The following is a 16,878-nucleotide window of genomic DNA, read 5'->3' on the forward strand; positions in this document are numbered from 1 at the left end:
TCAACAACTTCCCAAAGTTTCCTGGCGATCGGATGAATGCTGTTTTAATTCTATTTATTTATTCCAGTGCTTGTGGATACACGATTTTTTGTTTTTCCATCTTGTGCGTACATCAGTATTCGAAAGATTATGAGGGCCCTGGGGGGCCAATATTTAAAAAAAATGTATGCAGAAACCTTCGCTGTAGTGTACTCAACAACTTCCCAAAGTTTCATGGCGAACGGATGAATGGTGTAGTAATGCATAAAGGACAGACATACATTCATTTTTAAATATATAGATTATGAAAATCACTAACACTATCATAGCAGACATATTGTAATGTTCAAGTGGAAAGCCTTTCATGCGGTGCATTTTATTGATTACTTTGCCCGTACAAAGCCCTCTAAATATTGGGGACTTTTTCCTTCTTAAATTCTATGTGATTTGTTGTGCTGAAATTTAAGGGAGGGTGTGAACTTTCTTGCACCTTGAAATTACAGGGACCAGTGCACCATTATAATTGAAGTCCCTGCGCAAACCGGTTTTTCCGCAGAGAACACAATTTAAATTGCCACATGCGATCACGCTCTAAAAAAGCTAAAAACATATTCGTAAATGTGCGTCATACGGAACTTTAACGTATTCCTGTTACCAGAAGCACTGATCCAAAGGACCCCACTAAGGGGCCTATTCCGATGTCGGACGGACTTAAGTCCGTCCGACATCGGGCAGGAGCTGTAACCGACCGACCGACCGACCTGCTGTCGTCGGTTACAGCCCTGCTAGTACGATGCGACCGAACAGGGTTCGGTTGCATTTGTATACCTTACAATGCAAGCATGCTTTCCGACCGGAAAGCATGCTTGCATGTAGAAAGCAGGAGTGCAGTTCATCCCTGCACCCTGTGGCCGGCACCACAAGGTGCCTGCCACCAGGTGCAGGGATCAATGGAGGGGCACCATAGGGGCCCCCAGGCCGCCATCCGGCGGCCTCACACCCATGGGGGCCCTGCTGGGGGCCCCCAGAGACAGCGTCTGACTTCCTTTTCGTGCTGGAGAGACCGGCACGAAAAAGTGAAAAGCTGCCATTGTATTCCCTCGGTCGCACAGAGGTGACCAGGAGAGTACTGGAAGATTTCCGGACAGCGGACAGGCTCTCCGAGCCTGTCATCCGCAATCCGAATATCCGAGTCGGATTCCTTCCCGACCGAGCCCATCGGAATGGCTCGGTCAGGAAGGAATCCGTCCGGCACTGACCGATTCGGTCGCAAGGGCTCCGAACATGGTTCAGAGCCCTTCCGGACGAAATCGGAGTTGACCCCTAAGAGTTGCCTACAGAAGAAGAGGGCTGGGAACAAAAAAAATATTCGTAAAAAGAATCATGTTGAGGAGTTTGTGATGAGGTATTGGAAGCTGAGATCGAATCTGGAAGATTTAAATGAACCCAGCTTTTTTGCTTTTTGTAGATTTTGCAGGAGCCATTCATCATTATCTCAGTTTTAAAATAGGCGAACTAGCCTAATTTACATTTGATGAAAAGTAAAAATCCCTTAATAAATGCCACTGACATATGCAAAACACTGCAACCATTCATTTATGAATCTTATGCTAAGACCCGATGTAATTGTACTGAAATCCTCTCAAAAACATCTCTGAAACCCTCTTGACAACATCTCAGAAACAGAGAAGAAATTACTTGGAAACCTATCAGCACTTTCTTACACACAAAGCTCAATTGCAAATATTTGACCAATGATTGAAGTTTATATCGTACTCCTCTTCAAAAGTTTAGATTAAATGTGCAGGGCTCCATTTTTTGTTGGAAGTGTGGTTAAAAAAATGTGGAACATTATTTTTCTAAGTTCTTCAACTAAGGCCTGATTACAAGTACCTTGGACAGGGTCACTAGAAGTAGGGTTGCTGTAGATGGTAGAGCACAGACAGATAACCGTACAGTTCAGCTGTAGGAAGAGCAATAAAGGTCACTGAAGTGTGATTGTTGGACAGGCAGAGCCGCCATGACATCTGGGATTGCAATGTTTTTTGACACATGGACTGAGGCGACAAACGGTTTTGGTTCCTTATGCGGCTTTACTGTGGGTTTTGCGTAATGCTCGCTTAAAATTCACTGAGTTCAACTATGTACATCAAACTTACCTCACACAGCATCCCCTTCACAAGATGTTCCGTGCTGTGTCACCTACATGCCCAAGATGTGGCCACCTGGATACCACATTCATACACATGGTTTGGGATTGCCCTCCGCTGCTGAATGTGTGGACTAAGGTACTAGCACAAGGGTCATCCATCAGGCGCACAACGCCTATGTGGGACACCTACGTTCTAAAATTTCTCGATAGCTTAACCCCTTCGGGGCTGATGACAAGCACAGCTCGTCATGGGCTTAACCTGCCCTACGCTGATGACGAGCTGAGCTCGTCACGTAACGCGGGTTTTTTAAAATCGCAGCGCGCAGCGGGAAAACCGCTAGCGCGCATGCGGGTAAATTCACTCCCCCCCAAAACCCGGGCTTGGACCCCCAACTTGGAGAGCCATACTGAGTGAGTCCATTAGATGACCTAACGGTTCCCATGCCTATGATTCACACACTGGAGGGAGACTAGTGTTCCAATGGGTATAAATACAAAAGGTATCCCCTGGACCCTTTGGCCCCTGGAAGGAATATGTCACATCGCATCTCTTATGTTATGAAATGCTGATATCAATTACATCCTATTGGTCCCAATTAGCTGCATTGAGCAGCGCCTGCCAGATAGTTTTGGGAGTTATTGAATTTATCTTTTTTCCGTTCTTTAAAGTTTTATTGGTGTATTGACAGCTTGGCTAATTCTCTGTGGCCTAAAATGTATGGGCTCCTGTTTCGATATTCCTCCCTTTTCTTAGATATCCCTCTGAAAAACCTCGACACATGATGCAACTAGCTAACAAGATTTTTTCCATGTCGATTTTTCAAGATGTATTTGTTGCACCACTGTATAAAAATGTACATCATTGATTCTGGCAACATATGTAAAGCCTTTTTGATAGAAAATACCAATAAAGAGATTTTAAAAAGCGTGATTGTTCCAGCAGCATTAGCTGTGTTTTTACAGATACTCAAACAATAGTTAACCTTTTTTGAAAAACCGCTTCTAACTCTTTTACCTCAAAGATGTAGACATTTTCTGTGAAGTTTACAACTTGAACCTAGTGACACGCTGTGGTACGGTAGTGAGTGGGAAAAGGTAGGAGGATATCAACGATTTTCTAACACACGAAAAAACAAAACACATTTGCTTGCTTTGCAAAGTAAACTTTTAAGTAGTTTCAAATAGCCCAAAGGCATGCAGATTACACCTGAGGCTCATTGACTTCTGAAGCTTGGTGGGAACAAGGTGGGTTCAAACAACCTAGAACACATTTTTTGCTTTATGGGATGCGTAGTATCTAAAACACGCATAATAAATGCGTTCTTATGGTCCTGTTTGGTACATCTCCTCTTTTAGTAGCAGTTACATTTCTCACACCCCTAATCCTTTCACAATGGGCACTCCCAGACGGAAAATATTTTTAGCACCTTTGACCTCAAAGAACTGGTGCTAGTTCCTCACTCTTTAAATACCCATACCACGTTAGCAATCTAGCAGATGTGCTCTTATTACAAGTTTTTCTCATTGCAATGGGGAATAACACATGGATGTTTGTGCTTTCTGACTGACTGACTGGCTTTCCATACCTTTGTATGCACGCCAAGGTATTCGCTGGACCCTTTCACCCAATATATATCCGCATGTCCTGAGGAAAACTCTGACAGGTTAGGAAAATCTAACCCTCCTATGCAAGGGTACTGCAGTTTTATGAGGCACCTGCAATTGAAGCCGTACTCAACTAAATCAACTACTGGATTGAGGAAATTGTAAGAATAAACACAGACAAAAGTGATGATTTAGGTTGGAATGAAAAATCATTCACCTTGGAAGTTTTTTCCAACTTTGAGGACTATTTGGAACCCGGTGGAAGGGTACAATTGTCCAGAAGAGGGGTTGTCAGGCATTTTTGCAGTTCCTCTGCATTCGGATATTGCTGATAATACCACTGGACAGCGGGGCAGTTATGAACCATATTTTATGGTCCCAAAGGCTGTTGGCATACACACTGGTGAGGATGAGGAATATATTGGCAGTAACCACTTTACCACCATTTAACACTTATTAAATAAATATAGTGCTATTGTATACAATGTCGCTGCGATTTGGACCTGCATTTTAATCACAAACCTGATATGATGTTCTGACTTAACTACTTTGAGTCATGCCAACATGTGGTTTTTAACATAAAATACTGCGGTTTCTCAGCAACTATGTTTCTTAGAGAAGTGCTTCCTGGTTTATTCTGTTTTATGCACATTTTAAAGCTTGAGTCATTAAGTGCAATGTGATGTGAATCAATGAAGACAGGGTTTGTATTTTATTTTGTCAAACGTCTATGGCCTGTGGCCGAAATGAAGTATTCATAAAGATAGATAAACATAGGAGTAATGGCTAATGGAAATCGATATAGAACTGCAACCCTAGGCCATTACTTTCATATTTATCAGCCAGTTTGTGCACCCTGTGTTGCTGAATTAACATCCTTGCTGTGTAAATGCATCCACTCTAATGAGTAAACACAATTTTTAAAGATAGCTATAATGAGTGAAGTGACTGTTTCTACATTCCTCCATCTTTGTGGGAAGATCATGATGTCTTGCTTTGTAGTTAGTTATGCTCATTATCTCAATGGCATAGGAGTCTATTGCTTGCCTCCTGTTTCTCATTATGTTATCCTACTCTTTTTTTCTAAGCTTTCTATTGTTCTGCAATTCGATGAATTAGTTGTAATGTATAATGTTTTGATGTTTATTACATCATTTTCTTTTTGTATGATTTAGTTGAAATATGCAAAAAAATCATTGAAAACTTAAAGCAGTTAAGCCCTTAACTGTTTACTAGAAATACTGGTCAGGAAATTTCAAGGCCTGACACCTGATTACATTTGCAGGGTTATATATGTAATGCTTTGTCTTGCTGATATGGGGGCTTATTTACAAGTCCATTGCGCCACCGGTGTGTTACTTTTATTGAAGCACCGGCAGCACAATGGGCTTCACCATATTTACTAGGCCATGTTAAGTCACCCTGCTTGACTTTTCATGGCCTTGTAAATATGTTTCCCTTTCACGCATAAGTCTGTATGAAAGGGCCATTCCATGGGTATTGATGTGGGTGTTCCCGGAACTTGAGGCATTCTCAGAGTTACATTTTGTTAACATGGGAATGCGTCAGAATCTTACGCCTCCCCAGGGGAGGCGTAAGGAGGCGCAACAAGTAGAAATACTTTTATTTCTCCAAGTTTTTTTCCCTCTTTCTATGCATGCTGTATTTTGCAGCACACATAGAAAGAGGAACATGCCACCAATGATTGTTTTTGTGCAGGAAGGTGTCCCTTCCTGCACAAAAACAATCATCCCCTCAGTGCAGGCACCTTGCAAAATGATGCAAAGGGTGTCTGCGCTGGCGCATGGCTACTGTTTGTGCGCTGGTGCAGCGGGAAGGACAGGAATGGCGCTTTTGTTTTGACACGCGGCAGCGCAGCAGGAAGGCTTCCTGCACTGCTGCGCGTCAAAATATTGTAAATGAGGCCCTCAGTTTTTTGGAAGAGTGGAACAGACTTTTGTATTAGCCCCGTTAGCAAGTTACTGCATTTTGGTGTCAGGAAAATGTAAACTGAACTTTGTACTCAGGCATTTTAATTGTGGGGAAAAACCACCTTATACCTAATTGATATCTCAGCAAAATAATTGTGAATTTACTGTAAGATTTGAGAAACTTAAGCAAGACTTGTCAACAGGTATCAATGCCTACAAACTAAAGGTTAAATGTAATAAAGTTTTGTGTGGGTGGCTCAGTGGTGCAGCAAGACGCAAAACATTGAGTCTATTTACTATGCATTATAATGCCATATGTGCTGTGCAGAATTGCATTGTGCTGCTTGAATACTAGTAAATCTATCCTAGGTTATGCTATAACCAGAATTACTTCCTTGCTCCCTAGTATGGTAAATATGGTAAATCTCACTCTATTGGTAGTACGTACAATTAGGCAATGGGCTTTGTGGGTGGGAGACTCATCTGAACATGACTACCTTATAGGGTACGTTTGAGCTGAGAGTTAAAATGTCATTTATCGAAAAAGAGGAAGCATAAATAAATCGTCCCATGGTGGGGCAAATTGTCTAGAAAGGAAAGTCGGAGCTTCTGTACCTTAAAAACCTCTTTATGTCAAGTTCTAAAAAAGTTGAACTGTTTAAAGAATTTGACTTTGTGAATAAGTGATAAACAAAGTGTCAAAAAAGAGCAAGATGTAGAGCTCATGAGATCGAACGTAAAATCAACTAACACAAAAGTGAGCTTCAATACTCTCTGTTCCTTACCTTCTGGTCAATGTATTTGTTTTCCTCAATCCCAGATCTTTTGGAGTGGTCGCAGGAGGAGGAGGAGGCAGACGGAAGCCTGCGTAGTAAGCAACTGGTGTCCTGTTGCTGACGGTCGATAAATTGCTTCATAAAACTTTCCCTTGAATAAGAAAAGGATGGTAGAAACAAGTTATTCAGGGAAACATGCCCCTCTTTCATAGTGGACAGGGTATATGTTTTACCCCGCGATTGAGAGGGAGCCCACAACTGTCTGCTACAGGAACAATGCTGTGATTAAACATTGAAATAATTTTAGGGATGCTTAACGATGACTACAGTAAAATGATGTGATCACACTGCATCAGGCCCTCGTTATGAGTTGCAAGGAATTAAGGTGTGAAGATTCTGGGTCTGGAGATACTGATTCCAGCTGGTATCTGCACACCTAATTCCAGACCTAATGAGTTTAAGTCCTGAAACAGGGAATTATAAGCTGGATCAGCATGAGATGTTTTAATAGGGCCACCTGCCCAAACATCTTCTACCTGCCTTGAGTGGGTGGAAACTGACCACAGAGTCATCTCCGGTTTTTCTACAAAAATAAGTCCTGGTATTTTCCCACTCAATAATTTTGGGTCTGGGAACACCAGGCCAGTCAGAATTGGCTAGGGATGTACTCCTTGGGGATACAGTTTCAGTCTCCTTGTAATGAGAACTTGAATATTACTCATATCAGGTGGCACTGTAATGACCAGATGCAGTATTTCCATATCATTCTTAGATTATAAGCCTATGCATACGGAAAAACAGATCCGGCAGTCAAGCATTCTTCTACATCACTCCTAAAACGTGGAACGACCTGGTACTACACTTTAGAGTCTCCACTTCACTTCTTGAATTCTACATGAAGCAGAAGACCTGGCTTTTCGAGTAGTTCCACTAAGCCCTAGGCTTGGGTAGGCTCACACCTGCTCAGCACCAGGAAACCCTCCCAGGTGATAGTATTAGTAAGCTCTACAAATTTACATAACATAGCATACCATTATTATTAACACTTTTGCTTATTGACATTTCAAAGATTGCAACAATGCAGTACAATATTAACACTGAATCAGTTTACTGGGTTTACAATTATTAGTCCACACTGTGCAAGCAGGAGCAAACAAACCGCCACAAGGGATGGGGTTATGGTCGCTCTTTCAGGAGCACAAGATGCCATAAGATAATAATTCAAAACATAAACTATAACCATGCCCATGCATGTCTAAGGCTTATCGCAGAATGTAAGAACAACATCAATTGCCGAGAAGCAGGAGTGGGTCTGAGGGAGCCTGAGAAGGGCAATCCACTCTGCCTATGGCAGCTCCGGGACATGCACACCATCAATCCTGCCAAGGTTCGACTCAATTTTGAATGTGCGAGCAATATCAAGTGCAGAGAAATAGGAAAGGGGCGGTGAAGGGGACCAGGGAAGGGAAACCCATGCTCCCTACAGCAACTCCAGGGCCAGCACATCACCAATCCAGTGGGGGGTTGGTTCAATTTTCCTGCCAGGACTCTACTCCACAGTCTATCCCTCCTCAGAGTCTACTATAGTCCCAGCCCCAGGGGATTCCCATTCATCAACCATTTCTATCCAGAGCAGTTCAATAGGTCTCTGACGAACACCCCTTGCTGCCCCCCTCTGAAGTTTCCTTTCCTCAGCCCATGCCTAGGATGTGACGTCAGACACCAATGTTTCTACATTAGGTCCACAGCTTCTCCGAAGGGAATTAAGACATTTGTCTGGAAGCAGTTCCCCAGGGTCATCAACCCCGCCACCATCCAGGAGTCCATTTGCCTTGTACTAAAGAAAGTTAATTGGTCGCCATGAGGGAGGACCCGAAAAGGGAGATACAGGGCATAAGGGGACACCGTACCACTACATCACAGCCTACGTTGCCAGCAGCTCAGGGCAGTAGACAAAAAGATACCCGTGTCGGGGAATCTGGAGCGCCGGGCGCAACAGCAAAGCAAGCAGGAGTCCCTGATTGGGTTCACTGACCAAGTTCCGATAAGCCCACCCCATCAAGCCATTTCATGATCCGCTGAAGCTGAGCTGCAAGAAAGTACAACTCAAAGTCTGGTACTCCCAGGCCAAACATACATACCACAATATAACATAACAATATAACAACTTAACATGCCAGCATTTTGAGTTTTCCTCTTGGGAATGAAGCACAAATGCAGAATCCAGGTTTTTCATAATGATTTCCGTATGTGTTGCCTTTTGTTGAGCACTTTTCCACCATTCACTGATCAGCAGGGTTTTCTGGTGAAATACAAATAGTGAAAAGTACACAATGCGTGGATTTTCCCACGTAATTCCAATCAGGTAAGAAACACCCATTTCTACCGAAATCTGAATTACAACAGGACTCAAAATGAGCACATAAGGGCCACATTGAGTTATCCACTCTGGTACTTACCCGTTACCCTAAACGTAAAGTCAATAGCATACCTCTCTGTGATGATATAGCACATTAATAATCAATCACATGTTGAAAGCTATATAATTTCCTGATCTTCCATATTTCCTTCATATACCTGATATGCCAAAGTTGGTTTGTTAGTTTAAATAAAATATTTATTTATAAGTTAAATTAAATATTTAAGAAGTTAAAAATATATATATATATATATAATAATTCCCTTTTGTTTTTCCGCTTTTAAAAATATTCTGCAGGAGTTTTCATTAAACGCACATATCCCTCAACGTAAAAAAAACATACCTGAAGGCTGTTCTAATCAGAAGTAAGCATGGACATCCATCAGCTTTTAGAACATTGCAAAAGTTCAAAGAACACCTGCCCAAGCCACAGTACACCAATTTTCAGGTACTCAGGCAATTTTGTACCTAGCGTGAAGTCTCTTATAATTTTTTCCATTTACCGCAGATGCACATTTATTTCCCATTTCTCTCAACAGAATGCTCCATGGTACAACGCCAATGCGCGTGCTCATGTCACACAGCTTTAAAACGAAATCTGAAGTGATAAGGTTTCCTGTCTGAAATGTTTCATCTTCTCGGGGTTCTGTTTTTTAGCTCCCTGGTCCTGGCAGGAGACCACATCGCTGTCTGATGTTTGACACAGTAGGCGCCATCTTTTTTATTGCAGAGTTTAGTCTTTTTTTTTATGCTGCACTGAAAATTCAGCCTTGGCATTGCAACTCAGCATCAATAAGGCAAATTATGGAAAAAATTGAACGAAGCCAAAAATATGTACTTTTAACTTTAAATTACATATCTTAACTGTGGGAAAATAACGCTCTTTGAAAAATGGTACAATCATATTTCTGAAAGTGTTGCTAAATGTGTCTATTATTTTAACGCAGCCTCTAATCACTGGGCACTGTTATTAAGCAAAATCAAAATTATTTCTCTCTCTCTCTGACTCACTTTATGTACCAGGGTCCTCAAATCGCTATTTTGCCATATCTGTTCTGAAGAAAAAAGAATGGGATACATGATTTGTGCATAGGCAAAAAGTACTTTACAAAATTATTGCATGGACAATTACTTCTGACGAGGGCAAATTTACTATTTTTCTTCCATTACCAATTTCTGACACTCTTTCTGACTGCCTAGCACCATACACACACACATCTTTGCACCATAGTGCAGAAAGTCTCACATAGGTTTGTTCTGGAAGTGTACCCTTCCAGTACAAAATAAAATGTTTTGACTTACTTTTAAACTATTCCCAATTGTTATGTGTGCTCTGCAGTACACAACACATGCAAAGTTACAAAAAATTAGGAGAAAAGAAAAGTTTTCACCTTCTTTGAGCCCTGACTCACAGAGGCGCTATATTTTGGCGCAAAGCCATGTCTATTAGTGTTGGCATATAGGCTTTTGGGTCCAAAACCGTGGGTGTTTGCACTAGACACCCATGTGCCCTTATGGGACCCCCTTGACGCAAACTATTGCAAAGCAGAGCAAAGCTCCACTCTAAATTGCTTGTAGCCCACATTCCAGTGTTCGAAAGTGAATAACACATCAACATGTTGTGCCAGGTAGCCTTAGGCAGTGCTCTTAATGCTTCAGGAGGCAAAGTATTTTCATTCATATAGTTGTCACAGTCGTTTTTAAGAAGTACTGCTCCATTTAGTAAAGGTACCATTGATGCAATAAAAAAGACCTCACCCTTTATTTTATTTCAACAGGACAGACCTGTCAGAATAGACCTGTCAGAATATAAAAAGGGAATACAGTACGTTAGTTTCAAGATTGTAATTGTGTGCACCCAGTTAATAGGGATTCAGAAGAGATGGGCCTCATCAAACCTAGTGATCAACAGAGGGTATTTCAATTGGATAGAAACACTCCCCTAGGTGGTCAACCTCCCAATGAAATTATTATAGAGGCTGATGAAAGTTCCCTAGCAATAAATCAAGAGGAAATGAGTTTACAAATAGTTAGGGCTGATATATGTGACGAGGAAAGATCTAGTGTGGTGCAAAATGGTGGAGTTATTCAGAATGAGGAATGTAACTTCTGCCTTATTTCATGGAACATAGCTGGCGTGAAAAATAACCTACAGTCAACGGATTGGCGGTCCTTTATCGATACCAATGATATTGTGGCTTTACAAGAGACTTGGTTAGTGGAAACGGTATTTAGATCTGGTTCTATTACTTTTTACAAACCTGCCATTGCTGTGCAAAGGGGGAGACCGATGGGGGGGCTTATTATCTGGGTAAGGCAGAGTGATAGGTGTTTAGTCCAGCAGCTGGATACTGAAGGAAATGATATATTGGTAATTAAGATAAGAAAAAATGGTGCAAATGACCTTATAATTATCAATGTATATGCAAGAGGGCTACCTGGAGGGAAAAACTCAGGTACTATCGCCCTTTTAGATTTCTATCTTACTGTGTATAAAGGGGTGAATGACATAGTGGTCGCTGGCGACTTCAACTGCACTTTTGAGCCATTAGTCACACATTATATTGATTTAGGTTATGAAGAAGATCTGCTATGGGAAATTCCCCAATTATCTTTGGCCCCGATTAAGAAATGGTTGGAGGTGGCCATACAACTTAAAGTTATATGCCTAGAGCATGGACTTAGAGCGACCAATGGGAGGACCTTGTCGGATAAGAATGGGTCCCCAACTTATAGTTGTGGGACAAGAAGTATCCGTATTGACAACATTCTTGTTAATAAGGAATCTTGGCCAAATTTAATCGATATGACCATTGTGGAGAGGGTGGAGAGTGATCATAACCCCCTGGTGCTGAAGACGGTATGTGTGGGTAAAACTTTACATCAGGTGGGCCAACCGGGAGTAGAAATCTATTCAAGTAATGACACCAGAAGAGTAAAATGGTCGAAAATAATATTAGAACATGACCAGTTGGAGGCTATAAATGCCTTGGTGTCCAGAACTACGGCAGACCTCGTAAACTGTCAGGATAATCCAGGAAATGAGTCCAAAGTTACACTGGTACATAATGATTTTTTTAACAAGCTGAAAGGTTATTTTATTTCTAAAATATTAAAGAAGAAAGAGCCCGCAAAGGTATCCGTAGATTCATGGTATGGGAATACATGCAGGGTGGCTTACAAAGCATTAGCTTTGGCAATTAGATCTAAGAATAGGGACAGCATCTACCAAATTCGAGCAGATTATAATCTGGCTCAATTCAAAGCCAAGAAAGAATGGGATGAAGACCACTGGCACGAGTTGTATGTTGCCAGATTTGATAGGAATATGGTCGGATTTTGGCACTTGTTGAAGTGGGGTAAGGGTAGAACTAGTCAACCACCTATAAATCATGTAGCGCCCGAGCAATGGGTCTTGCATTTTAAAAAACAATTTGCTGTGGAATATGGAGTCTGTGATTTACCACAGGGGCACTTGGATATTCAAGCTGATATTCCTATACTGTATTTTACCAAACAGGAAGTAGAAGCCGCCCTAAATAGTGTACGAAGTGGCAGAGCTCCTGGGCTTGATTGTGTCCCTGCAGATTTGTTTCTGCATAATAAGGTACTTTGGGTAACATATATACAGACTCTAGCAAACGCAATTGCAAAGGGTTCCCCAATCCCTGAGGCTTGGAAAGGTGCGGAGATTTTACCTATTTTTAAAAAAGGGGATAGGTCAGATCCGAGTAACTACAGGCCTATTAGTTTAATTGACAGTTTACAAATGGTGACAGTTAGGCTTGCGCTGAGCCGCATCCAAGACTGGATCGATGAATGTAACATCCTATCCCCTTTACAGGCGGGGTTCCGCTCACACCAGAGTACCATTGACCAGGTTTTTAGATTTGTTTTAATTTATTGGCGCATCACAATCCTTAATAGCGGGATATTATATGCCGCTTTTGTAGACCTAAAATCGGCTTTTGACTTGGTTCCTAGAGCCAGGCTGTGGCATGTTTTAGCCGAACAGGGTTTGCCCAGGGACTTGTTGGCTTTTCTGATTAAATTACATGAAGCAAACTTTGCCCAAGTCCGTTGGGGCCAGCATGGCCAAGTGACTGACAGATTTCAGGTCGAACGAGGGGTCAGGCAGGGCTGCGTATTGGCACCGACCTTGTTTTCACTTTATATTAATAGGGTGACAAAGTACTTTGATAACCACCCTACTGATGCCCTGATTTTAAATGGTAGTAAAATACCTTTGTTAATGTTTGTCGACGACACCCAGCTAATATCAAAAACCCAGCAAGGCCTGCAGATGGCTATAGCAAGGTTTGAGTTGTTTTGTAAGGACTATGGTCTCATAATAAAAGTAGACATAACTAAGTTCATGGTCCTTCATAAGCAGAAATAGTAAAAGGGATAGTTACCATGAACAATGCTATACTTGAGCAGGCAAACGTTTTTACTTACCTTGGTATTACACTAAGTTCTAAACTTAAGTGGAATCCACATTTGGACATGTTATTGCTTAGACATGCACAATTGTCTGGTGCTCTGTTAAAAGAACACCGGCTATCCTACACCAAGTCGATTGCCCCTTTATTGAAAATGTATAATGCAAAATTTACAGCATCTGTATTGTATGGGGCAGAATTATGGGGTTTTAGTAATCTATCTGCACTCTTGACCTCGCAAATCAAATTTATGAGGGCTGTCACAGGCTTACCCCAATCCACTCCTCTTTTACCACTTTATTATGATCTGGGAAGCCAGTATTTGGAGGATGTGGCTCGCTTTAGACCCGTGGCCTACTGGAGGAGGCTCTGGGTTACCCCGGAGCTTTCCGAATATGCCAATGCTCTCTTGGAGGTCAGGGATGCAGCTGGTGTGGGAAAAATGTTGTGGTTGAAGCAGACAACACTGTGTGACCTGGGGCTAAATATGTTGCGGCAATATCCAACTAATGTTACATTTCCGTCCCGTAAAGAACTTAAGGGGCTATACTGGAATATGGTTATGATGAAACGCTTTTCGTCCATGACGAGCATGTCCCTGTCAAGGGCTTTCATAGAGACCAAACATGTACCTGTTTACGAAAAGTATTGGGACATTATAACGGTTCCATGTGATAGGAAATTGTACCACCAATTTAGGATAGGCACTCTTCCTATCAAATCGTTTACAGGTAAATGGGGTACAGGTTCCAGTATGGACTGCCCGTTTTGTCCAACTCATCGGGAATCTATTGCCCACATATTTTTTATTTGCCCAGTCTATAAGAATTTGAGGCATAAATGGTTAAAGCCGATTTGTCATATGATGGGGTTTACTACCGGCACTGAAGCCTTAAGGATTTTAAAAACAGATGGTAATGAATTAAATATAATTGCTATCGCCAAATTTTTACATGGCATGTGGATAATCGCCAAATTTTTACATGGCATGTGGATAATCAGTGCCTATGGTGTGAGTAATCAATGAATATAAGAGATGTGACTGTATTAATGGTTTTATTGATACCTGGCTTATAGATGGTGGCTGTTTTATGGAATTATTCTTTTCATAATGAATTTTATATTAACTTATTGTATTTAAGTATGTCCGGAATATGTAACCTTGGATCATTTCTATGGGATCTGTATATTGTAAGGATGAATTCTAATGTTTTTATGGTTATTGTTTTAAAAATGTAAATATCTTTTATGATTATGGAATCGAATAAAGACTACTTGAACTGAACTGGTTACTGTAAAATCTGAATTTTGGTCCGGTAAGTACCACAATCCACAAGTTACTCCTCAAAAATTCGTAATATGCGATAATCATTGCATCCAATATTTTCCGAACACCTCTGTGTCAGATTTTTATCGGAGGCAATGATTAATTGCCTATGACTCAAGCCACTCGTAATCCTCGTAAGCCTTTGTTTATACTGCTTACAGAAGAGACATCGTCTTGGTACCCACATGAGGAATATCTTGTACTAATTAGTTGCATGGCTAGCTTTGTGAGACAGAGTCTTTTGGAGATATGTGCCATGAAAAGGTGAGATATCATATTTACATCATGGCATGAATGGCAAAAAGTCAGACCCTGGTTTGCTGATGGGTCTCGTAGTTGCAACAAGACAACTGGTGCAGCATAAAGTTGCCCACTCTTTACACGTCACACATTATGACATTAAATGTCCATAGATACATGACATGAACGTGCACTTAAATTATGTTTCTTACTTGAATCAATGATTGATGAAAATATTTTACTTGACATTACTATTAAAGACTGCATTTATTGTAGAATTCGAGAATCTGTTCGCAAGTGTATATTTAAACATACAAATTAAGATGTTATAATGAAGTCTTGAAATAAAACCATCCTCATTTAATAGATAATGTACTTCCTATGAAGGTGAAATTTGACTTTCAGAAACGGGTGCTATCACGTATGATTAATATATAATGACTTGAAACTGTGATTAAAACCATCCTCATTTATGTAGAATGTGATCTTACTTGAAATGACACAGTTTATATAATGTGTGCACTGATGTTCCACATATAGGCATTTAAATGTAGTTCTTAGTCATACTTACACTTGATTTATTTGAAAGATTTACTGTATGTCACACATAGTATGAATTCAAAACAATGTACTAGAAACTTAAATTCGTTTGTGTTTAAATGTGCACATGCATATTAAATGTGCACTAATAAAATAATATCGTAATTTGTCCTAACAGTTGAGGCCTGTACTTCACCATGCTGCATTTAATAAAATACTGTTTTCCATTTTCTGCTAACATTACTTTTCTTGCAGGAATTCTCATGCATTGTTAGTTTAGGATAGTCTAGAGATAGTTAGTATATGCTAGAGATAGGAAAAAGATCCTGAGAAGAAGACCTTGATGAAGGTACATTGAAAAACAGAGCGTCAACAAAAAAGACCTATGGAGCAAATGTTACAATCCATAGGTGTCTGAGAAAGAAATGTTGTTCCCATGTCCAGTGTGGAATAATCTATCAATGCTGCAGTCTGCTACCTGGGAACTTGACAAGGGCAAGGGACCCCTAATGGTGTGATTAAGGGAGTGTTACCTATGGATTTTGTATGTTATAATATAGTGTGTGCCTTGGATTTCTTTACATTCCTTCCTGAATTTTGCCAGACTGCCTTGCGGAACCCTTCTGAAGACTCTATGCAGATCTCTCTGGTTCATTCCTTGCAGACACTATCCCTAATTCCATACTACCTTAATGGACTTAATGAGGTTTAGACCTCAATGCTTTCCTTTTGATTCTTTCCTAAGTGTGGCTTAGACTAACACTTATTCCATACCCATCGAAAACTCTTGGGCGAGCTTCTGCAATGCTAACTCTTTCGTGCTTGATTTCCTTTGGTTTTGTCCAAATTTCCTCCATAGAAATTCCCTGATTTGTGAGTTACTTTACTACCAAACCATCTTCTGGACTTTGGAGATTTAGATCATTAATGTATAGACGAGAGAGTCTTAGACTATTTTATGAGCACCAGATATTGATGTCACTTTTCTGTACTGCAATCATAGAACAGCTCGTTTGTTTAATATAAGTCCACTTCAATTTCTTCAGGAAGTTGGAACTTACGGTTGTTATTCTGTACCTTCACAGCATGGTTTTAAGAGCAATATATTTGAACGTGATTGCTCATTTGTAGTACATATTTTTGAATTTGGCTATCGATTCCTGGTCCGCATTTTGTAGCCAAATGGATTGCTCATTTGTAGTACACCTTTTTGAATTTGGCTACCGATTCCTGGTCTGCATTGTGTAGCCAAATGGATTGCTCTGTTAATTGAAATTTTGATTGACTACAAGGACTAACTCCATTCACCTCTCATTTGGGTTTAAAAGGTCCATCGATAGCCAATGGTAATCAAGTAGGCTCTGAAAACGCTGTATCAAATCTGGTAGCAGATCTGATGGTGCATCCACTGAAAAGGGAGTTAGGGTGGACTATCTAGAAAGTGCCCAAGTCCAGCCCAAACCACCA

At 40.8% G+C, this 16,878-nt stretch overlaps 1 protein-coding gene across 1 annotated transcript in view; it reads right to left on the reverse strand.

Annotated features, from left to right (window-relative positions):
• The window catches only part of NALCN (sodium leak channel, non-selective), a 3,094,418-nt gene that overhangs the window by 521,220 nt on the left and 2,556,320 nt on the right, over positions 1-16,878 (reverse strand). The window contains exon 19 of the mRNA XM_078657626.1: positions 6,453-6,594. Coding sequence (XP_078513752.1) covers positions 6,453-6,594 — 142 coding nt within the window. The remainder of the gene's footprint in view (positions 1-6,452; positions 6,595-16,878) is intronic.

Source organism: Lissotriton helveticus, chromosome 8, assembly GCF_964261635.1.
Source record: "Lissotriton helveticus chromosome 8, aLisHel1.1, whole genome shotgun sequence".
In the NCBI taxonomy this organism is placed as follows: Eukaryota; Metazoa; Chordata; class Amphibia; order Caudata; family Salamandridae; genus Lissotriton; species Lissotriton helveticus.